Here is a 24,171-nt window from a genome sequence, read left to right on the forward strand (position 1 = left end):
CTCAAATAAAAAGGCAAAGCAAAATATTTGATATATAATATAAATGCAAGAAATCCACCTCGTTTAAAAAGCCTCATCATAATAGTGAAAAGCATTCTTTAAAGACTTTAGGTAATTAATAGATATTATCTGTAATTTCTAGATGGGGGTTAGGTGTTAACTTTTTGAAACCACATGTAATTTGTATGAAAGTAAACAGTTTGTGAGGCTGGATGTGGTGGCTTACTCCTGTAATCCCAGCACTTTGGGAGGCTGACTTGGGTGGATCACCTGAAGTCAGGAGTTCAAGACCAGCCTGGCCACCATGGAGAAACACTGTCTCTACTAAAAATATAAAAATTAGTCAGGTGTGGTGGTGCATGCCCGTAGTCCCAGCTACTCAGGAGGCTGAGACACGAGAATTGTTTGAACCTGGGAGGCAGAGGTTGCAGTGAGCTGACATAGCGCCACTACATTCCAGCCCGGGCAACAGAGAGAAAGACTCGGTCTCAAAAAAAAAAAAAAAAAAAAAAAAGAAAAGAAACAGTTGTATAATCTTTACTGAGAAATAAAAGTTTGATGTTCCTTATAGGCAAATGTCAAACAGAACTATGTGCAATTTGGGCTCAGTAACTTATGGAGAAAAGCTAAAGTTATAATTTTAAAATTTAGCGAATTTGATTTGGACATTTTTTGTGTTGAAGCAAAATCATTCTTTTTCCCTTTGTGTTTCAATGTTTGAAAATTTAATATTATTTATTTACAAATAAATATTACATTTACATGATTTGTACTCAAAAGGTACAAAACGGTAAACAGGGAAAAAAAAAATCTCCTTCTCATCAAGTGCCCAGCATTTCAGTCTCTAGAGGCAACTAATGTTGTGAGTTTCTTATGTATCTTTCCAGAGGTATGCATAGACAATCAAATGTATATTGTTTTCTCCCTCATCAGAAATATTACCTTTCTGTACTTTGCTTTTTTTGCTTAACAATGTATCTTAAAGCTCCTTTTATGAGTGTGTATAATTTAGCTGTGATATTTAAAGTATATGTGTTGCATAAATTTCAATGTACATTTGTAATTTTGATAGACATTATCAAATTGTTCTCCATAGAGGTTGTATAAATTTACATTCTTTGCATCAATAGATGAGAGTTATTCTTCCCCCACAGATTTACCAACAGAGTGGGTAATTAGATTTTTCGGTCTTTTAATTCTATAAATGAAAGATGTTGTCTCAGTGAAGTTAAATTTGTGTTAGCCTTATATTTGTACCTTTTCAAATTTTTAAGAGTCCCTTATAATTTCTTTTTTGTGAGCTGTTTCTCTTTATCCTTTGCCCATTTTAAAATCATGCTCTTCATTTTTTACCTTGTTGATTTGTAGAAACTTTTTATATATAACAAATTATCCCTGTTTGTGATGAACTGCAAATATTTTCTCCCAGTTTGTTGTTTCTCATATTTATTTTGCTTAAGATAATTTTTGCCTTACAGAATTAAAAAAATTAACATAGTTAATTTTGTCTATGTTTTCTCTTATGACTTCTAAACTTTTATTTTATACACAGAATGGTCTTTCCTATTTTAATTTGTTTAAAAGTATTTTTCAATATTTTTTCCTTCTGTTTCTTTTTAAGATTATTTATCATTGTAAGACAAATCCCTTTAGAGTGACAACATTTGTACCTTCCATTTTTTTGTTCATAACTTGATTGCATTATCAACGGGAGTTAGAAGATAAAAATCAATTGGCTTCATGAAAAGTATCTTCAAACAAAACAGCACTTTAACAAACATATACCTAATATTTAGCTCTACACACAAAGTCCTTTTGAGAAATGTTTACAGGCTCATCTCCATACCACATGATACAATTTGATAGGGTCTTATAATCTCTAACACCAGGTACTCCCAACATACAATGGTAATAACTGTCATGTCCTTTTATTTTCAAAAGTATGCATCTTAATTTGGTATAACTGAAGTTTTTTGTGTCAAATTTTATTTTAAATTTGATCATAGAATTTGAATGGTTTAGAATGGAAGAAAAGAATATTCAAAAGGCAAGTTTGTTAGCTTATTGGGTTTTTTTCCCTAGTAATATATTTGGCTACTCTTTTGGGCTACAATGGAGAAACTGGTGGAATACTAACAAAAGGCTGATGAAAGAGCATTCTTATTCCACCATATATCTTTTGGAGGATTAAAAAAGTGGCATAAATTTTCTCATGCTTCAAAGGTCTTCTTTTCTCTTTATCACTTCATGAAATATGCTTTGAATTGAGATATCAAAGGCAGAACAGAGAACTTCGAGAGAAATGAAATGAGTTTTTGACCCTATAGACTGACCCAACCTGAAGGAGCAAATTGGATGGATTTAGTCCTTCTTATATTAGGAACACTGTGATTTGAATACCACATCCTTAAGCATGTTGTTCTCATGTGGGTTCACACCCTAATTTCCACTGCAAACACATTATTTTTGAAGACGCATTTGTCAGAAGCAGCCGGCAGCTCCCTTTCTTTTTGTAGACGTGTCATCCACTTCGGTAGTGCTTAAAATAAAGTACTCAGATAGAAGGTAAGTTGCAACAGACAACAAGCAATATAATACAAAATGTTATGAGTAAAGTGTGTTACTCAGATACTTCTAAAATACATTTCTTCCTTTATTTTGAAGGCCACGGTATAGGCAACTTGGCTAATGGAACCAGTCTCTTCCTTTGATCATCAATAGAGTTATCTTTTCGGGAAACTAAGTCCCAGCTCAGATGACCATTTTAGCTGAGGCTGACATGAAAGGGAGAGGGACTGTTTAATTATTAGGTCTCTGAAAGGCATGTTTTTTTTTCTTTAATAATTCTTCAGCTGAAACCACAAACAGAGTACTTTTGGGGAGGTCGCTTCATTTGATCTTTATTTCTTTACTCTGGGCACTGTGTAGGATCTGGGCTTCATGTGTCAGCTTGGCAGAGAGATACAGCCTGCTGGCCCTGGGTGACAGATTCTAGTCAAGTAAGAATCAAAAGTAAGTATAATTTAGGTGCATTTACTTAATCTCCTAAGACTTGGGAAGGTGTGTGGCAAGGAGCCTGGCATATAGTAGGTGCTCAATGAATACTTAGAATAATCGAATATAATGAATGGATGAAGGGCAAGTCTGGAGAATGTGCTAGGCTGGTTTCTGCAACTGATTTCCATGTTCTGTGTGTATCTGTGGATATTTGAGAGGGTAATAGGGACTATGGCAATTGACTAAAGGTGCTGTGCAACACGGTAGCCACTAGCCCTGTGTGGCTATTGAGCACCTGAAATATGACTAATCTGAGATCTGTGGAAAGTGTAAAATACACACTGGATTTAGAAGATTTAGTATGAAAAAGGAATGCAAAAATCTCATTAATAATGTTTATATTGATTACATGTTAAATAATATTTTCGATATGTTGGGGTTCAGTGAAATACATTAATATTTCACCTGTTTTCTCCTACTTTTTAAATGTGCCTTTCTGCTTTTTAAAAAATGTAACTAATAGAAAATTTAAAATTACCTGTGTGGCTTGCATTCTATTTTTATTGGAAGCACTGGTATAGACTTTAGAGATAAACCCGGCTTTTAAAGAGAAGATAGTTTCCCTGTCCCCGTTCCCTGCCACAGACAACCTTTACAAGCTATCTAAAAGTGTCTAAAAATGTACTCCTTCCTTGGGCAGCCCAGGGGCCCGCGGCTGGTGGGTGGGGTGGGGGTTAGGGCTCGAGCAGGCAGGAAGGTGATGCCGCTGCCTTTGGTATGCGTTGCCTGCCACAGGAAGATACCAGATTCAATACCAAGATTGAATTTCAGAGGGGCCTCCTTAACCCCACCACAGAAGTAAGGCGGGCCAGCCACCGCCTCGAGCCAAAGTTTCTGCAGCCCTGACAATCCCCCGCGCGTTTCTGCTCAGGAGCCCCACACCGCAGAGAAACTTCCCGGCTTCCCCAGCCTCGCTATCTCCCCTAGGCTTTGGGACACAGCTTTAAGGGACCGCGGGGCCCGGACGGGGTCTGAAACCTTCGGAGGACCAGCCACGTCGGCACAGCCCGCCCATGCGCAGGCTGCCAGCGGCGAGTCCCCGCCGCGGTTCCTCTGGGCACCCCTGGAGAAGGGGGTGGGCCCTGAGGAATCTCCCGCACTCCGGATGCCCTATTTTCCCCGCCCTTAGCGCCCCAGCGCCCTGCTCGGGTCCTGGCCGCCTGTGGTGTCCTTTCAGCCGCGGAGCTTTGTTTCCCAGTGTCGCTGAAAGGAAAGAGAAAGAAAACGCCTTCGGTCCTGGAGGTCCTGCCCCTTCCTGAAGCGATGCCATTTCCTCCCTCCATCTCTCCTTTCTTAGATTCCTCCTGGGGCCCCGGCAGAGGCGGGGCGGCTGGGCCCCGAGTCCCTCTCCGGCGTCAGCGCGGGCTTCGGGCAGGCAGCGCGGGAGCGGGGCTGGAAAAGAGGGCGCCAGGAGACGCCCCGCCCCTCATCGCTCCTGGCTTCTCCGCCTGAGAGCAGGGCCTGGGGAGATTGCCTTAGCTTTGGGGGAAAGCAGGACTCTGAGTCCAGGGCTTACGAAACAAGGGAAAGATAAGGACGGAGGAGGCGGTCTACATTGCCCCCCACTCCCTTCCCGACCCCGCAAACACTCTGAGAGGTGTGTAAGTTCTGACGGGGGGGGTTGCAGTGCTTGGCTCAAAGGTAACTGTCACTCGAAGACGTTTTTACTGTCCCTGCTCTCAAAGGGACATTCAATAATCACTTCTGCTTCTGCGACAAAAGTTGGTCTCCTTCCCAGAATGAAGCCGAAATCCCGCCCCCAAGGCTGGGTGCAAATCTGCGCTCTGTGTGGGGCTGGAGTGTAGGGCGCCCTCAGGCACAGGCCACACTCTGGTCGTACACCCGTCCAGCCCTCCATAGCCACTCGGCCTGTAGGGTGGGGAGACAGAACGGCTTGATTTATACTCTGCTGATGCTGTAAGCTCACAATGGAAGCGGGGGTAGACGTGGACGTCTGTAAAGTGTGGACCGTCACCCCCGGCCCCTCCTCACCAGTCTCCTCCGTCTCCCTCCAGCCCCACGGAGACGATGGGCCAGGGCTTAGCGCTAGGAAAGGACTTCTGGGAAGTCTATTGTCTTGCTCTCCACAGCCACCTGCTTTCAGGTCTTCTTTTCATTTCTCTTCGATTCTTTTCTTTTCTTTTTTCTTTTCTTTTCTTTTTTCTTTCTTTCTCCTTCCTTCCTTCCTTCCTTCCTTCCTCTCTCTCCCTTCCTTCCTTCTTCCCTTCCCTTCTTTCTTTTCTTTCTCTTTCTTTCTTTTTCTCTCTTTCTTTCTTTCTTTTTCTTTATTTCTTTCTGAGATGGGGCCTCACTATATTGCCCAGGGTGGTTTTGAACTTCTGGGCTCAAGCAATCCTCCTGCCTTGGCCTCCCAAAGTGCTAGGATTACAGACGTGAGCCACCACGCTGGGCCTCTTCAGTTCTTACTACTATTAGAATTTTTTTTTAAATCACGTTTTGGACTTCCGATCAAAGCATTCTGATTTCATTTAGATGCCTACTTGCCGAGATCTTATTTTAAAGTCTCCCCCACATCCCTTCCTCCTTCCTCTCAAGCTCTTCATCTACTTACCATTTACCAGTTCATCCTTATGGAATAGAATGCTCCCACTTCCTGGTGCACTGTAGTTTGGGGCCTAATTGATTCTGGTAATTAATTTGTTCTACCTGCTAGATCAGATGGAAATCCTACCCATGCGCCCCAGGATTAGCACTTGGCTTTCTAACACCTCCTCTAATTATCTAATAGCATGGGTTGTGAGGACTCAGTCTCTATTAAAACACTTTGACTATTAGCAGTAGTGATTGGAATTGTGATGACGACTAGATTTCAACAAATTAGAGCTTAAAAATGGGGAGATGGGAGAGAAGTGGCTTCTTTTAATTTCCCTGAGTTTAACATCAATAATTAGAGCAATTTTCAGAGATGTGAGCTGAAATTACCCCTGCTGTGTTGTAGATGATCACCCTAATTTTAGCAAATTGACTCCAGGGAAATAAATGTGACAGATTAGAAAAAGACAAACAGAAAAAAGAAAAGATTGGGAGGGACGGAAATGAAAGAAAAGAGGCTGGGAAAAGGAGTGGGAAACAAGAACCTAGTACAATTATTTCGGGGGGCTAGGGTTGAAAAAGTAACAGCAGAAATAGCAAACCGTGTGAGTGAAATGAGGAGAAAGTAAAGATTTGAGGGGACATGGAGGATGGCACTAAGAGGTGACTCTGGACATATTTACACAGACCAAATAACTTGACTAATGTAGACATAACCCTCCTCCTGCCCCTGCCTATAACTGAGGTATAAAGACTGTTATGATGACCATCATCATTTTCTTTCTTTATCTTAATAGTCCAGTCTTCCTCAGCCATTAACTTAAGTAGAATCTAGCAATTTGAAGTATCAGATGCCCTTTCTCCTCACTTCCTCCCTTCTTTTTTTGCCACCAAAATTATGGAAACTCTTAAAACCCAGGCCTAAATGCCTGAATAAGTGCTTTATCTATATTGCTTTGGGACCCTTTTAGTGCCTTCTCCTCTGTAAAGAGGAGTTTGCCGGACAACAGAGACTTTTTCCTTTTAGCTTTCTCTTAAAAACGACTGGGAACAAAGCAGCCCCTGCAGTGACGGGGCAGAAATTGAGGTCGAGAAACCTGGTAGGAACAAGAACCCTGCGGGCTCTGTTGTTCCCAGGCTTGGCCAGTGGTGTTCAGCACCGCGGACAGCTCCCCGCCCCGCCCCGAGCCTCCCGCACCCTCCCCTCTGCCTCTGGCAGCCTCGTCATTGGCTCTCCCGGCTCCCCTCTCCAAGCTGCCAATTCTCCCTCACAGAGACCTAACCTACCCAGGAGCTTGTCTTCTTGCCTCTCCAGCGCCCGGGGTAGCCCAGGCCCGGGAGAGAGCAGCGGAGATTGGAGCCTTGGAGGGTGGTTGCCGGCTTTCGAGCAGGCTTGGAGACTCTGCCTGCGTCCTCCGCTTCGTCCCGGCCCTTGTCCTGTGGCAGGTGCTCCGCTCAAGATGAATCTCAACTTCACCTCTCCTCTACACCCGGCGTCTTCTCAGAGGCCCACATCCTTCTTCATCGAGGACATCCTGCTGCACAAGCCCAAGCCGCTGAGAGAGGTGGCCCCAGATCATTTCGCCAGCTCTCTGGCCTCTCGGGTGCCTCTGCTAGACTATGGCTACCCCCTCATGCCCACACCCACCCTCTTGGCTCCTCACGCCCATCACCCTCTGCAGAAGGGAGACCACCACCATCCTTATTTCCTCACCACCTCGGGTAAGTAACAGGAACCTCAAGGTATGGGCAGTGAGAGAGCAGGGCTTCTAGCACAGACCCTAAGCCTGTGATGGAGCCAAGGAAAGGCCAGACTGGCTCGGCCTGGCTTGGTGGCCTCTTTCCCTAAGTGACAGTGGAAGGCTGGGGATACTGCTGAGGCCATGCGGAGCCCCCTAGAGGCATGCCAACCCACGGGGATAATTCGTGATCCCTCCGCACTCTTTATAGCGGAGGTTAGGTGCCTGGTCAAGAGGCAGCGTATAGGGTTTGACAATACTCTTGGTAGGCAGTGCTCAGTCTCCCTGCTCGTGATCTTCCTGGCCACTTTGGTCCATCTCTCAACCCTGATTCTCCGCCTCTGCCCACTCAGAGGGAGACCCTTGACCATCCCACCCCATGGACACAACTTTTCCTGCACAGAAACTCAAAACACTCTGTCCAGGCCAGCTCTCTTTTTTCCAGGCACTGAGCATTTGCAGATACTGCTGGGGGCATAGAAGTGAATGAAGGTTTGGGCTTCTCTGAGAACGAAAGTTTTGGGCTAGCCTGAATAAGAGAGAAAGGGTGAGAAAAAAGGGGGGTAGCGGCAGATGCAGCTCTTTAACCCTCCTCACCCTCAACATCTAACATTTATCTCACAATCTTAGTCTGGGCTACCCTCCTCTGCCCCAGCTGCCAGCATTGCTGGAGCCGGGTGCTAAAGTATTTTGATTTCTCTGGTCTGACAAAAAGCAAGGACTAGCAAAGTCTGTTTGGGACAGGAGGATGTGGGGAAATACCCAGATTTTTTTCTGTCTCCCTCTGAAAGGCCACATCCATGGTTTTTTCTCTGGCGTTTTCTATCCAGCCAGAATAGAATAATTCGTTGAGTCCAGACTCATAGCTCAGAGGTGGCAACAACTATGGTCGGTGGAGGGGCTGGGGGCAAGACAGGAGGCAGTTTGTGGGCGCTGGAATCCAGAACAAAGCTAAAAGTGTTTGCAAATCCAGGTCCGCATGTCTGCACTGGCTTCACCACGCGCCGGTGACAATCTATTCTCAGCTGCGCCGGTGGTCCACCCATACAGCAGTGGCCAAAGGCCGAAGTACCCGCACTGGTTGTTGTTATGTTTGTTTATTTTCCCTGGGATTGGCCGATGTTGCTTGTGGCAGCTTCTGTCTGCTTGGTGCGTCTCAGACAGAGTCAAGCCTGCGAGGGTCAGGAAAGACAAGTTTTCCCGGACCCGGCCATGGAAAAGCGCCTCAAACCCTTCAGCTTCGCTGGGCTTGGAGTGAGAGGGAAAGAATGAGAAAAAGAATGAGGACCATATTAGATAGCCGGGTCCCTAGCTCGACCCCGAAACGGACGAGGAGACGTGAGAGGCGAGAGATGCTCCTCTGTTCCGGCTCCGGGGCTTCTCTGGATAGGCAGTTTTGCTCTCCCTTTGGCTGCAGGGGGATAGGGGTGGCTTGGGAAACAGAATGGTATTTTTCAGTAAGGTTTGGAGGCAAGACTATATCCATGCATCTACTAGCCCCAGAACAGCACTGAGTGTCATCAGGGTCTAGGAGGATACGGTGGGGGCTGGGGACAGGACTGCTCCTGGGCCATTTGAGGTTTGCAAAAAACTTGGCCAGGCGCAACTGAAGACTCCGCGCTGGCCGACCTTACGGAAGTCCCTCCAAGAAGACATTTTTAAACAGCCTCCGGATCTATTTTCCGATTTTCTTTTCTGTTTTATTTACTGTTTGTTGTTTGTATTTCTAGATGACTTTACAGATAAAGATCTCCAAGCGCTATTCTTGCAGATTTTTTTTTTCTTCCTCTGCCCTGGATTCCTGAGAGAAAGGCTTCAGGGGCTTTGGGGCGAGCAGACTGACGGAGGCGAGGGGCGGAGGAAGGCACTGGGAGCTAGGGGAGGGGAGCGAAGATTGCTCTCTGGCGACCCAGGCTCTGCCCACTTGGTTGCTCTTCTCTCTGCAGGGATGCCCGTCCCAGCGCTGTTCCCGCACCCGCAGCACGCGGAGCTGCCGGGGAAGCACTGCCGCCGCCGCAAAGCCCGCACGGTTTTCTCTGACTCGCAGCTCTCAGGCTTGGAGAAGAGGTTCGAGATCCAGCGCTACCTGTCCACGCCAGAGCGAGTGGAGCTGGCCACGGCCCTCAGCCTGTCCGAGACGCAGGTGGGCGGGAGGAGAGGGAGGCCCTGATCTCTGCTTCGTTCCTCTCTCCCTTCAAGTCTTAATACCTTCGGGACCTTGTGGAGTTCGAGTAGAAATAGACTCCGCTGACGCTTATTCTAGGCCTTTCCCAAGAGCTTTCGTAAAATTACCTATACCTGGCCGGGCGCGGTGGCTCACGCCTGTAATCCCAGCACTTTGGAAGGCCGAGGCGGGCGGATCACGAGGTCAGGAGTTCCAGACCAGCCTGACCAATATGGTGAAACCCCGTCTCTACTAAATACACAAAAATTAGTCAGGCGTGGTGGCGCGCGCCTGTAATCCCAGCTACTGGGGAGGCTGAGGCAGAAGAATCGCTTGAACCCGGGAGGCGGAGGTTGCAGTGAGCCGAGATCGCGCCGCTGCACTCCAGCGTGGGCGACAGAGCGAGACTCCGTCTCAAAAAAAAAAAAAAAAAAAAAGGAAAAAGAAAAAAAGATTAAAAAAAAAGTACCGATACCCTAACCTCACGTCATACTTACCCAAGCAAAATTTCTCGAGCGGGGCTCTGGACAGGAAGGAAACACTCATCAGGTAATTCTGATGACCACCTCCGGGTTAAGAACTCTTATTCGTATGCCTTCCTCACTCGTCTCCGACCAGGCTAGGAACCCGGGTCAGAGGTAAACGGTAAGAGTTTAGGCGAGTTCTTGTCCTGAGAGAAGCCCACACAAGGAGATTTTTTTCCCCCTTTCTCACTTCAATCTCTCTCACAGCGGCCAATGTTCACATGCACCTCCGCTCCAACCCCAACACACACACTATGATTTAAGTCCTCTCCCTGTTCCTCTGTCCTGAGTGGAAGAACGGTTTTTATCTTCCTCTAGGCGCTATTCACCTGCAACCTCAAAACCCCGTCGTCTCTTCCCCATCTTTCATAGTCTCTACCCGGAACGCCTCTTGCTATGAAATCATTAGCTCTGCCAGGCCCGGGTCTGATTTTCTCTCCGATGAGAACCAGGAAGTTCAATTCTCATCTTCCTGTCCAGGAGTCTTGCGGATCAGGTGGTTAGATGTCTCAATCAGACGAACATCAGCTGAGTGTAAAAGAGACTTGGCCACGCAGCACCTACTATTAGTAGTTCTAATTTATAACAATATGCATAACTGCTAACCACCCATGTTAATCCTCATCATTATTTTGGGACTGTTACTCCTGAAAGCCTCAGACTGTTCGATTCTCAGTCGGCTTAAGGTGATAACTTATAAGCAGTTGAGGCTATCACCGCTCTTGGATACTTCGTCAACGGACTGCAGCCCATTTTCCTAAACCCCAGCGATGGCTGAGATTTGGAGGAATGACATGATTTTATTTTTATCTCCCCGAAATCAGGTGAAAACGTGGTTCCAGAACCGGCGGATGAAGCATAAAAAGCAACTGCGGAAAAGCCAAGACGAACCCAAAGCACCAGACGGGCCAGAAAGCCCCGAAGGCAGTCCCCGCGGTTCAGAGGCCGCCGCCGCCGAGGCTCGGCTGGGCCTGCCCGCCGGTACCTTCGTGCTGACCGAGCCAGAGGACGAGGTGGACATTGGAGACGAGGGGGAGCTGGGCTCAGGGCCGCACGTGCTCTGAGCCGCCAGGCTGGGGAGGGTAGTAGGCAGGGGAGGAGACTGCGGGGCCGAGCGCGGTTCCCTCCCGGACCGGAAGACTCAGACTCCAGTCTGGTGGCGGGCCTTGGAGATCCGCTCCTGGAAGACAAACAAAACCCACCTGTCCTCCAGGCCGGTGCGGAGCCAGCGCGGCCCGCGGCCCGCGGCCCGCGGCCCGGCCTCCCGCCTCCCTTCTAGCCCTCCCGGTCCCAGCCACGGAAGAGTGTGGGCCCGGGAGCCCATTTTCCTGCATCCGTCGTCCTTGGGGTCGGGGACCAGCCCAAGTACCGCGTCCTAGACTGGAAATTCAGCTCTCGGCTCTCTGTTTTCTCTGATCATAGACCCCTTTCTCCCTCGCCTCTCAGCAACTTGTCCCTAGCTCTGTTCTTTCCTCTCCACGCCAACTCCTCGCCCTTTCTTGGGCAGTCCGTTTGGCTGCAAAGGGACCAGGTCTCTGGGGCCTCCGCTCCGCCGGGATCCAGATAGAACCACAATCTGATCTTTAAAACGTCCAGTGTCAGGACAGACTCGTGCACGGCTCGTCACTTACCTCCCACTCGCCCCCATCCCCCATCCCCGGAGTCCCATCTCTGACTCAAACACTAAGTCGACTCCCTCCTTCTCTGGGCGGCGCTTCCATCCTCTCCCGTCCCTGTTCTCCTCTAGAGCTCGCGGTTCTGCATCCTGACACCCTTCCTGAGTTTGTAGCCCCCAGGCGCAGACGCCCCTTACGCCCTGCCTCCCGCGTACTGCGCTGCGCCAGCGCGCGGCGGGAAACTTGGGCACAGAAAATCCCTAGAGCGATTTCTGCTTCCCGAACTTGTTGCGCTCCTGTCCCGCAACGCTTCCACGTTCCACGGGCTACTGATATTTTAAAAGTGAGTGTTCCTCGGGTTATGTGTGGAAATACTCATTCTCAGTGCATTTTAGGAAATCAAGATGAAGGCCAAAGGGTTAAGGCTAAAGGCGTTCCAACGGGCGTGCACCTGTTTGGGGACTAGATGGCGAGGGGGGGGGGTCTGATTGACTTTGCGCTTTACCGCTCTCCTTTTCCCCTGGGAGGTCTCTTATTCTTTTACCGGGTTTGTAGGCTCGCAGGGCAAAACTGGGAATGATCACGCGTTTCCAGGAATGGTTTGCCACCGCGTTCTCCTGCGCGTACGCCCCCTCCCCTCGGCCCTAGGCAGTTTCCTAGTCCCTGTAGAAATGAACTTGCGAATAACCTTTCATTAACAGATCCCCTCCTTCTCACTCCAAATTTTCTGTTTCGAATCGTTTGATTAATGGTCTTGAGTTCCACCTACGTGGAAAAGTGGCTCTGGTATTTTGTGGTTCTGAAATGCTGAAGAGACAGAGATGTATTGATATTTGGAGTTTGAAATTATACTACCGAATTGTGTGATGACCTTACACACTCAGTACACATATAAATATAGCAGCTGTGCCAGAGGCACTCTCACCTTCTGATTCTTTCGCTTCTGGTTGTGTCTTTAGGTAAGTGAGACCCGGAAGGCTGGAAAAGAATTAGTAGGACTGAGTGGCATCCTGACCCTCAGGTTCTAATGATTAATAATAATTATAAAAACCACAGTGGGTGTGAGCGTGGGTTAATCTTTTTGTTTTCTTATTTTTCCAATATGGGGATGAATCCTAAAGATCATTTTAGGTCTAAGTTCTATCCTTATGTGAATGTAGCAGGAGGCCTTTTCATTTTTCTGCAATATGCTTGTTGGAGAAACATTATCCCAGGTAAAGATAAGTGTCAGAGTGACAGCTTATCCAAGTGCATCATTTAGGAGGCAAAATTATTGGTTTTAAAACATAAACATTGTATAGCCTTTTGGATTTTCCAAAGTGCTCTGTAATCAATCAATGATCTTGTGAGTCTCAGATGACATATGGGTATTTTTCCCTTTCATAGATGAGGAAATTGAGGCTTAGCAAGATTGAAGGATTTACTAATGAAATCAGGACTAGCTAACAGCCAAGGAAGGATTAAAAAATGTCTCCTCTGTCTCCCTGTTCACTTCTTTTCTCATGCAGTTTATTTATTTTTCTTGGTAACAATGCATTGATTGGCATTTTGTCTCTATCACTTTATAAGAACACCTCTCTCATTTCTTTAGATTACACAACCTAAAGATTGTGGCTATTAAAAGCGAATCTATGCTCAGATTTTTCTCCTCCCTCCCATGTTCAGACAATGACAGTACTGTTTTAAGGCAGAAGTTTTTGGCAAATGCTTTACAATAAGACAAAAGACTTGGTGGGAAAAAAAAAAGTGATTTGTGACTGAGAATGTTCTTGGTAACTTGGAAGGGAAAGTGTGTATCCCTTGTGTATAGGGATACTATTACACAAGGTTATGGAGCTAAGGGAAAAATCAAATTCTTCTAATCCCAGGAAGAACAACTACTAAACAGGAGTTCGAAAGAATCTTTAAAGTGAGTAGAAAAACTGTATTTGGGCAAAAGTGTGTGTGTGTGTGTGTGTGTGAATTAGATGGTGAACCCAAACTCAAAAGCACCAGGCATTTCTGTCTTCTGCTTTCACAATAACTTGTCAAGGGCTTGTTCTGAGTCTAACAGGTGTGGATTGGGTGTATTTCATGACCTTTTTGTCTTGGAAAAGCAGGTAAATAGGGAAGCTGTTAGTATATGCACAGCTCTGCCTGATTGGAGGCAGGATGAGTCCTGGAGCCCAGGGACTATTTGGGTCTATAATTCATGAGCATTAAACTTGGGAAGATACTCATTCCTCCTTACCCTGGTCCTCCCCTGTGGTGGTTTCTTGTTGGATTAGGTAGCAAGGGAAGAGGTGAGAACTGTGGCACCAGCCACACCAACTATGGCACAGTTTTCTCATCAAAAAATTCCCTGAAATTGATGGCAAACAATCCAACAGCAAAGTTCTCCTAGTTTTATTTATCTTTATATAGTGAGTTAGTGATAGTGGTAGAGGATAGGCACAATTTAGTCTCGATTTAATGTAACATGACAGCACTTTTTGGTTTTGGCTTTCAGTACTGATCAAACCTTCCATAGGCTGAAAAAGTATTTTGTCTGAATAACCCAGGCTTTTGCCTCAACTCAGTTTCACTTGTGGTAAAGATCTGACAAAACTATGTTTATTATGATATATTTTTTAAAAGACATTCAGAGGTCTAATTTTGAAGAAGCAAAAATATCACAAAATAGCCAAGGTAGGGAAGTCATTTTAGATCTAATCCCACGTTTCATAAACAATTTGTTCTGCACTTGTTCAAATGCTGTGTTTCTGATGGACTTCATTTCATAGATTCTCAGAGAGGGATTCCTGGTAATATTTCTGCTCACATGATGTGAGATCGTAAGAAATGGACAACATACCATACAGCCCAGTTTTAGCTGACGGTAGCACTAAGAATGCTGAGCTGGAGTCCATGACACCAATTCAAAAGATAGAAGGCTGGCTTTCATCAATGTATTTGATAATTAGAGAGAGATGTGAAGGCACAGAGCAAGCAGAATGCTTTCTGGTGCTAAGAGAATTGTGCAATAAACATATTTAGTTGAAGCGGTGACTCCCTGGTCTTCCTGAATTGGGTTCAATATATGTGAAAAATAACAAGTTAATTGACGTATTTTATATGTTTATCTTTTTGGCATCATATTTTAAAGAGAATATAGACAAGCTAAAACTATCCAGTCTGCAGGAACCTGGATAGTAAAAGGTGTGGAAAACAACAACTAAAGAAGTGTGAGCTTTAGCTTGGAGGAGCAAAGCTTTGGGGGAGAAGTGGGGAAGGAGGTTCAGCTATGGTAGTTGAATCTGAATGGGGCTATTAAGCATGAAGAGGTGCATCTATTCTGCCATGCTAACAGATGATAGAACCAGAATCAATGGGTGGTTCCAGGGAAGCAGATTCTGCAACAACATTCGAAGACAGGCACTGTGTCGTACATCAATAGAACAGGATAAGTCCACAAAACATTGAGTACGTTTTCACTAGAAATCCCAGAGGCTGTAAGACAAAACATAAGGGCTTGTCTATTACAGATTTCTCCAGTAGTGGGAGATGGGGCTAGATATCCTGTACGGTTCTTTCTAACTGTTAAGATCCTAATCTATCTTTTTTATTGTAGGAAAGGGACTGCAAGTCCCAAGTTATTAATTTTTTTATCTCACAAAGATTTCAGTTTCTAGATTTTAATTTAAACACATATATCCACAGCAATTAGAAGTTTTAAGGGAAACAACAAAGAGAGGAAAAGGATATTTCTTTATTTATTAAAGAAGTTCCAACACCTCATTCTAGAAAGTCAGCGAGAACAAAGTGATGTTCCACTAAGTCAAGACAAAGATACAGTCAGGAAGAAATTGTCAGTGTTAGAAGAGACATTTGACAAAATCTAAGCCCTTCATTTTATAAACTGGAGAAATTAAGGTCCAGATATAGTGGTGAGTGCTTTGCTAACGTCACATAGACAGTGGCAGAATTAAGACTAGAAGCCAATGCTAATTATCTTACCTTACAAATAACTCATGTTGTGATAAAAGTGATTGTGGAGCTACTGTCATTGTAGCATGTGGAGGAGAAGATTTTCATAGCAATTTTGGATATAAGTTTTTAACACTGCAGGTAGAAATTATCTAGTAAAATCTTAGATCAACTTTTGGAAAAACTTCTGATTACGAGCCATCTGAAAGTTGAATGAGCTTTCCTGAAGGTACTAAATTCCTTAGCCCTGTTTTCATTGAAGCCTATTTAGAAAGTAGTCCTATATCCAATAGGATGAGCTAGATGATCTCTTAGCTATCTTAAATTTCTACGTTTCTCTACTACAAAAATTCTGACCTGATCTCTTTTAATTACAGATGAGGCAACTGACAGTCCGAGATGTTGACTTGTCTGAAATTATACAGCCTGTTATCAGGCAAGTTATGAAATTAATACATCTAACAGTCAGAGATAATTCCAATAATATTTAGGAGTGAGATGAAAATTCAGAATGGTTCTTGTGTTTTCTCTCCTTTTGTATTTTCTGGTTGTAACCCACCCGCAATGACACATTTCTTTTCCATTTCATTTATGCCTGTTCTGTGAGTACACTGATAACCTTTCCTCTATGATTTCATTGATAAGAATTCCACGAGTCTTCTCTTATTACCCTCTTTTTTTTTTTTTTTGAAATGGAGTCTTGCTCTGTTGCCCAGGCTGGTGTGCAGTGGCACGATCTCGGCTCACTGCAAGCTCTGCCTCCTGGGTTCACACCATTCTCCTGCCTCAGCCTCCAGAGTAGCTGGGACTACAGGCGCCCGCCACCACACCCAGCTAATTTATTTTTATTTTTATTTTTAGTAGAGATGGGGTTTTACCATGTTAGCCAGGATGGTCCCAATCTCCTGACCTTGTGATCCGCCCACCTTGGCCTCCCAAAGTGCTGAGATTACAGGCTTGAGCCACCACGCCCAGCCATTACTCTTTTTATAGTATTGGGTAACCACATCAGATTTAGCATGATGAATGGCTTGACTTAGAGGCTTAAATTCTTTTTTTTTCTTTTTCCTGACAGAGAGAGTCTAACTCTGTCACCCAGACTGGAGTGCAGTGGCACAATCTCGACTCACTGCAACCTCTGCCTCCTGGGTTCTGGCGATTCTCCCGCCTCAGCCTCCCAAGTAGCTGGGATTACAGGTGTGTGCCACCATGCCCAGCCTATTTTATTTTTTTAGAGAGAGTCTTACTCTGTCAGCCAGGCTCACTGCAACCTCTGCTTCCCAGGGTCAAGTGATTTTCATGGCTCAGCCTCCAGAGTAGCTGGGATTACAGGCACAGAATCTACACCTGGCTAATTTTGTGTGTGTGTGTATATATATATATTTAGTAGAGACTAGGTTTCACCATGTTGGCCAGGTTGGTCACAAACTCCTGACCTCAGGTGATCCACCCACCTCAGCCTCCCAAAGTGTTGGGATTAGAGGTGTGAGCCACCACGCCCGGCCCTGATTTTTGTATTTTTGATAGAGATGGGGTTTCAACATGTTGGCCAGGCTGGCCTCTAACCCTTGGCTTCATGTGATCTGCCTGTCTCTGCCTCCCACAGTGCTGGGATTACAGGTGTCAGCCACTGTGCCAGGCCGATGCTTAAATTCTAATTTTACTTTTACCAATGATAACATTATTTCTCTAACTTGGCATCTGAAAAATGAGGTTAGTGCCTATGAATCAGTTTAGAATGGTGACAGGATGAGATAAGAACTATGAAAGTACCTACTGTGAGATCTTGGATGAAAAGAGCTAGAGGAAGATAATGAATGACAATACAGATCTGAACATATCAGTGATAAATATGATATGTTACAAACATCACAGTACCCAACGGTTACAACATGGTTAACTAAAAGTTATTGGTCTTGGGCCTAACCACATCATTACAAAGGAGTTATGTCTCTTTCAAAGAAATTTTATTTTCTAAAATAACTTCATCTTATTCTCTCTTTGTCTGTCATTGTTCTACCTCTTGGGCTAAGAGAGGATGTGTAAGCCCTGAATGAAATAGGATTCAGAGCCTTCATTGAGGATGTTTCCGTTAGAAGGGTCCTTTCCCCCTCCATTACTTATCCAACACTCATCCAGCCCCGGAGTTTCTGTTATCCTATTTGGTGACAGACGTAATGCTATGTGGGGAGAGAAGCTAGAATTCAAATTCATGGGAACCCTCTTAAGTGATAAAGACTTGCCTATGATTCCAGTATGGAATCTACCAGGGAAAAGGCACGATTTCTTCTGAAGTTTTTACAGAACTTTTTAGCTTAAAAAAAGACATGATGGGCCGGGCGCGGTGGCTCACGCTTGTAATCCCAGCACTTTGGGAGGCCGAGGCAGGCGGATCACGAGGTCAGGAGATCGAGACCACGGTGAAACCCCGTCTCTACTAAAAATACAAAAAATTAGCCAGGCGTGGTGGCTACTTGGAGAGGCTGAGGCAGGAGAATGGCGTGAACCCGGGAGGCAGAGCTTACAGTGAGCCGAGATTGCGCCACTGCACTCCAGCCTGGGCGACAGAGCGAGACTCCATCTCAAAAAAAAAAAAAAAAGACATGATGGGCTGGGCACGGTGGCTCACGCCTGTAATCCCAGCACTTTGGGAGGCCGAGATGGGCAGATCACGAGGTCAGGAAATCAAGACCATCCTGGCTAACATGGTGAAACCCCATCTCTACTAAAAATACAAAAAAATCAGCCAGGAGTGGTGGCGGGTGCCTGTGGTCCCAGCTACTGGGGAGGCTGAGGCAGGAGAAGGGCGTGAACCCGGAAGGTGGAGCCTGCAGTGAGCCGAGATCACACCATTGCACTCCAGCCTGGGAGTCAGAGCGAGACTCCACCTCAAAAAAAAAAAAAAAAAAAGACATGATGAGCCAGGCGCAGTGGCACACGCTGGTAACCCTAGCACTTTGGGAGGCTGAGGTGGGTGGATCACTTGAGGTCAGGAGTTAGAGACCAGTCTGGCCAACATGGTGAAACCCCGTCTCTACTAAAAATACAAAAATTAGCCGGGAGTGGTGGTGCATGCCTGTAATTCCAACTACTTGGGAGGCTGAGGAGGGAGAATCGCTTGAACCTGGGAGGTGGAGGTTGCAGTGAGCCAAGATCTCACCACTGCATTCCAGCCTGGGCAACAGAGCAAGACTCTGTCTCAAAAAAAAAAAAAAACCCATGATGGATATCTCTTAATGACAAGAATAACTTGTTTAAAAATATTGACTAATATAAACTTTGGGAATTAGCTGAACATTTCTTTCTTTCTTTTTTTTTTTCTGGGATGGAGTCTTGTTCTGTTGCCTAGGCTGGAGTGCAGTGGCGCCATCTTGGCTCACTGTAACCTCCACCTCCTGGGTTCAAGCGATTCTCCTGCCTCAGCCTCCCAAGTAGCTGGCATTACAGGCACATGCCACCATGCCCAGTAAATTTTTTGTATTTTTAGCAGACAGGGGGTTTCACAGTGTTAGCCAGGATGGTCTTGATCTCCTGATCTTGTGATCCACCTGCCTTGGCCTCCCAAAGTGCGGGGATTGCAGGCGTGAGCCACCACGCCTGGCCTTAGCTGAACATTTCTAACATCTATTGTCACCCTAGTCTCCATGGCTATAGACGATGGAGTGGTTAAGCATAGTTGCCAAATTCTAGCTGGAAATTAAAGAATGGCTAAATTGTTTTTATTTTTCCACAGTGCTTGACTTGAGCTTGGAAATAGGCTGTGGAAAACAATGGGTATAGGATAGACGGGTGCTCCTCATCCTGAGTTTCAAATGAGAATAATTTACATGCTATGAGCAAAAAACGAATACTGTATGCGTGCTCTGCTCTTTTTCCATCTGTTTTTTTCTCCTTCCCTTCCTAAGTCCTTTATTTTTAATTTTAATTAGGGTTTTATCACCATGAACATTGTTTAAAGAGTCAAATAGTTCTATGAGGGTTTTCTTTGTTTTTGTTTTTGAGATGGAGTCTCGCTCAGTCGCCCGGGCTGGAGTGCAGTGGTGCAATCTCGGCTCACTGCAAGCTCCGCCTCCCAGGTTCACACCATTCTCCTGCCTCAGCCTCCTGACTAGCTAGGACTACAAGCGCCCACCACCACGCCTGGCTAATTTTTTTGTATTTTTAGTAGAGACGGGGTTTCACCATGTTTGCCAGGCTGGTCTCGAACTCCTGACCTCAAGTAATCTGCCCGCCTTGGCCTCCCAAAGTGCTGGGATTACAGGAGTGAACCACCGCGCTCAGCCTAGACCATTGTGATGATGTGTACATGCAATTCTCAGCTAAGCCAGGTAATCAATGACTTTTCTGTGAGACGTTTTGTTTTCCTTGGAATTAACACTTATTTTATTATTCTTAATTTTAATGTACTTATGACTAATTTATTCCCAAACTCTCAAGATATTCACAACTTCCTAACATTTCATTTTCCCCAACACACCTCTCCCAGAGCCTTCTGATCTGCTCCATTCTGGATTCTATGTAAATGGCTCTCCCTTGCCAACATCCTGGGGATTCCTTTAATTTCATTGTATTTTACTCTTGCTTCCCATATCTTTTTAATTTCTTGGTTTACTCTCTCATTTTGGTGGAGCACAGTTTAATACAGTTTCTTCACAGTTGGTACATTAGAGGTAAATGTTTGGAGATCTTCCTTATCTAAAAATATCTTTAACCTAATTTCATGCTTTATTAGTAATTTGGCTAAGTATAGCATTCTAAGTTGGAAATCATTTTTGAATACTTTTGAATGCATCACTTCACTGACTTTTAGCTTCCAATTGCTATTGTGAAGTCTAAAACGACTTCGATTGATTTTTTATGTGCATCTTGTTTTATTTATTCATTTATTTTCCTTTTTGGAGGCTTGTAGGATACTTTCTTTGTAGCCAGTATACTGACATTTTACAATTATATGCCTTGCTTTAGGTTTATTTTCATCCATTGTTCCAGGTATTCAATAAACTCTTTTAAGTCTGAAAATGTATTTTTTTTTTTTTTGAGTTATGGGGAGTACTCTTGAATTCTTTAATGATTTCTATAGATCTCCTGTTATTTGGATTTTTACCCCCTGGATTTATTCTCTAAATTTCTAATGTCTTATCTCCTATTTTCTATCCCTTTGCCTTTTTTCTCTGATTTTTGGAAAAATTCCTCAATGTTGTCTTCTAACCTTATTTTTGTGTTTTTAATTTTTTGACTCTAATTCGAATTCCCAAGATCTCTTTTAATTTTCTCGTTCCTTTTTAAAATGGTCCTGTGGCATATCCTCAGACGTTTGGAAATTCTTGGTTGTCTGCTCATATTTAAGTGAGAGGCCAGAAAGCTGATAGGAAACTGAGTACATGGATGGGACTTGTTGATTGTGAGGTTTAACTGTAGTATAACAAGGTTGGGGTCTTTAGTTGGAGAACCTCTGAAGTCAGGATTTTTAGGTCTTTTTTTTTAGGCTGGTCAGATTCCCCAGAGAAGAACTTTCCTTCCAAATTCCTGCTTGTAGGATAAAGTCCCAACGTTCTGGGAGCCAAATGGATGACCAGAAGTTTCTATGTTTACAGTACACATGTTCACTACTGACTCTTTTTTCAGTACTTACTGTGCATCCTCAATAGAACCAATTGTCCCTGACTCCAAAGATACTAGGGCAGTGTCTTTTACTGGGGCAGTGGAAGGGCTGTGCTTGGCTGCGTGGGAATTGAGGAAAGGATTTACAGGTGTAACTGCTCTTAAACTGACTTTCATGCAGTCACCCTTCATTAGCTCCCCCTGCCCCACATCTCCATTCATTCCTACTTTGAGAGGTAACTGACACCATTAACTCCTGAGCATTTTGGGTATTCTAGAGTGTAAGTCAGATTGATTCTTGGCTTTCCTATTGCTAGCTTAGAATTTAGTATTTTGGAGAAATCTCATATTCTATGAAAATATAAAAAGAATTTAGTGTTTTTTGAGTCTGCTAATTCTTTTAAACAACTCATATGCTTTCCAGTTTTCAAAATGTTGTTACTATTGTCCCTCCTCCTGTTCTTATATACTTATGCCACTTAAAAACCTTTACTATTATTTTAGTAGGACTTGTCAAGGGAATGAAATAGATGTGTGTGTGTGTGTGTGTGTGTGTGTGTGTGTGTGTGTGTGTTCAGTATACCATATTTATCCAGAAGCCCTATAATTTGAATTTTCTGTTATTTTATTTTGGCATTTACAGTGAGTGATGGAGGTGTTGATCTTTTACCTTGACATTTCTTTTATGTAACTGACTTGTTGAGGTACAGGAGAATTGCATTATCACTGGAACAGATTAGAAGGCTGATTTCCTTGCCAAAACACAGAATAGCCTATCTACTTCATATTAAGTGACGCAGTACCAACGGCTTGGGATCCGCCTGGTTGAGAGCATTGGAAGTTAGAGTTAGTTCTTAAGAATCTTTGTTTGTGGAAGGTTCTGAATAGCTCTACCAGATAGTCTTATACATTTCAAGGTGAGGGAATCTATATTATTTCATTTTTCTTTGTCTCAGATTAATTTAAAACCTAGGTCCCTAGCTGCCTAAGGAGAGGGGAGAAACAGAAAGGATGAACAGAGAAAGAAAGACAAAGATACAGATACACAAATAGACATATACAGACACACGCATATACAAGTCTCTAAAGAGAATGATGCACACAGGACAGGAAGAATTGGGAGGTGATCAATTAAGACATTAAGTGTTTTGTGACACATGGATGCATCTGCATTTTGCCCTGGGAACAAGGGCCATCAGCTCATTTTCAGAGGGCTGCTGGCTTCTGCAGCTCACTCCTCAGATCAAAGCAAAACTGTCTGCTCGCATTTGCCAATCAGAATAGGGATGCTAATTTATACTCCTTAATGTGTGATGGTAAGAGACTCCTTCAATTAACTGAATTCTATAGCCAGCAAAATAAAAGGTATACAAAGAGGCGCAGGCTGGAAGAGCTGAAATTCTCATTAAATCAAAAGGTCCGGTATTCATTACCTCATGCATCTGGGGCTAAACACTAAATATTGGGATCATCAAAGGAGGTTTAATGGGTTAAATTGAGAATATAATCTAATTAAAATATTAGGCATGGCTAAATAGTTCTTTGATATTCATCTAAAGATTTCATTAAAAATAGATGCTTGAGGTTTGTATCATAGGAGATTATCAATTTTAAGCAGAAACAACAGATTTGGGAACCTCATCAGCACTGCTTCAAAGTGTCACCACTGTGTGGAAGCAGGGGAAGTGGGAAAAGACATCACTGCCAGGTGACAGGGTGGAGATATGATATGAGGCAGGGCCAACCAGGCTTCATGATAATGATTTTGATAATTGTCTGGATGGTAAAAAAATAAAGTGTAAGATTAATTTGGGAGATGATTTTGCCACAGAGGAAAGAGTAAAACATAGAGATCTGAATTTGGTTTTATTCAGTGTGTTCTTGACTTCCTTCCTCTGTTTAGACAGCTTCCCAAAGGACGGCTGATCATATTTTCTGGGTTTTAAATTTGGGGCAGTTATTTCCCCTGCTATGAAATTTGAACCATAGGGATATCTAGCACTAAAACCTCTCTTGCAAAAGCTTGAGACCCTAGTGACAGAGTGTGCCCTGAGTAGCCCATTTAGCAGCCCCAGTATCAGTGCTGGACTCTACAAGCTGCCAGTTCAGCAAAGGGTATTTATGAAATCTTATCAGAGATTTCCAAGGCTTCACTAAATACATTTGCCTGGAATGCTCACATCACTGTAAACCTCTCAACCTGTTAGAGCTATTTAATAGCAGAAGACCATTTATTCAGCTTATTGAAAATTAATTACTTACATTACCCAGGTTTGCAAGGGGGAAATGAAAAGGCAATGGAGAGGCAGCAAGGGAGAGAAATCCTGTTCACCAAATTCTTTTTCCCTTTCTTCATATTTTTCAGAGCCCCTATATTGAGAGGTGGAGAGAGCTGAAAATATTATTCATTTTGTATCTTATTGTATCTTGCAATGTGTTGTCTAACATTTTGGAAAAGTGTCAACTTTCCAATTATTTTACTGAGCCAAAAGTAAATAACCAAACATGGAAAGTGGGAGTATTTCACACTAGGAAGTAATTTAAAGAGTTTGATGAACGAATGAACGAATGAAGTCTTCCATCCGAAGCCTTTTGCTTTCCATTGGCCAGGTGTTTGCTTAGGAAATTGGGATGTTTTACATTTCCTCTGTCTCTTTGTGAGATAGATGAGTGGTTTTGCTTAATGAAGCTAGAGGGTGTGTAGAAACAAACACTGCACTTAGTCTGGAGGCAGTAGGGTGGGGGGACAGTGCTGAGCATCAGATTTTCAGCTTCTGGGACCCTCCTTCAATATATTTCAAAAAAGTGGAATAAACATCTAAACATAACTTTTTATTAGAACATGTGTCCTTGCTTTTATTTTGCCTTTATAGTATGGAAATAATATTATTTTGACAATATCTTATCATCACTGATGTAGGGAGAACAAGCACAACGGATAAACAAAATCCACATTCATTCAAAAATTTCAC

The 24,171-nt window shown here is 44.1% G+C and overlaps 1 protein-coding gene across 1 annotated transcript; it reads left to right on the top strand.

The window, feature by feature from the left end:
• Window positions 1-6,913: 6,913 nt before the first annotated feature.
• Window positions 6,914-11,221, top strand: BSX (brain specific homeobox). Its single transcript, XM_003253301.3, has 3 exons — window positions 6,914-7,332; window positions 9,296-9,492; window positions 10,862-11,221. The coding sequence occupies exons 1-3, from the start codon at window positions 7,071-7,073 to the stop codon at window positions 11,099-11,101; spliced, it is 699 nt and encodes a 232-aa protein (XP_003253349.1). The 5' UTR covers window positions 6,914-7,070; the 3' UTR covers window positions 11,102-11,221.
• The last annotated feature ends 12,950 nt before the right edge of the window (window positions 11,222-24,171 follow it).

This window comes from Nomascus leucogenys, chromosome 15 (genome assembly GCF_006542625.1).
Source record: "Nomascus leucogenys isolate Asia chromosome 15, Asia_NLE_v1, whole genome shotgun sequence".
In the NCBI taxonomy this organism is placed as follows: Eukaryota; Metazoa; Chordata; class Mammalia; order Primates; family Hylobatidae; genus Nomascus; species Nomascus leucogenys.

Bases quoted from the DNA above. Each gene is read 5' to 3' on its own strand.
- BSX (XM_003253301.3), top strand. From the start codon at position 7,071: ATGAATCTCAACTTCACCTCTCCTCTACACCCGGCGTCTTCTCAGAGG. The intron at 7,333-9,295 runs GTAAGTAACAGG...TTCTCTCTGCAG, and splicing joins TTATTTCCTCACCACCTCGG to GGATGCCCGTCCCAGCGCTG. The intron at 9,493-10,861 runs GTGGGCGGGAGG...CCCCGAAATCAG, and splicing joins TCAGCCTGTCCGAGACGCAG to GTGAAAACGTGGTTCCAGAA.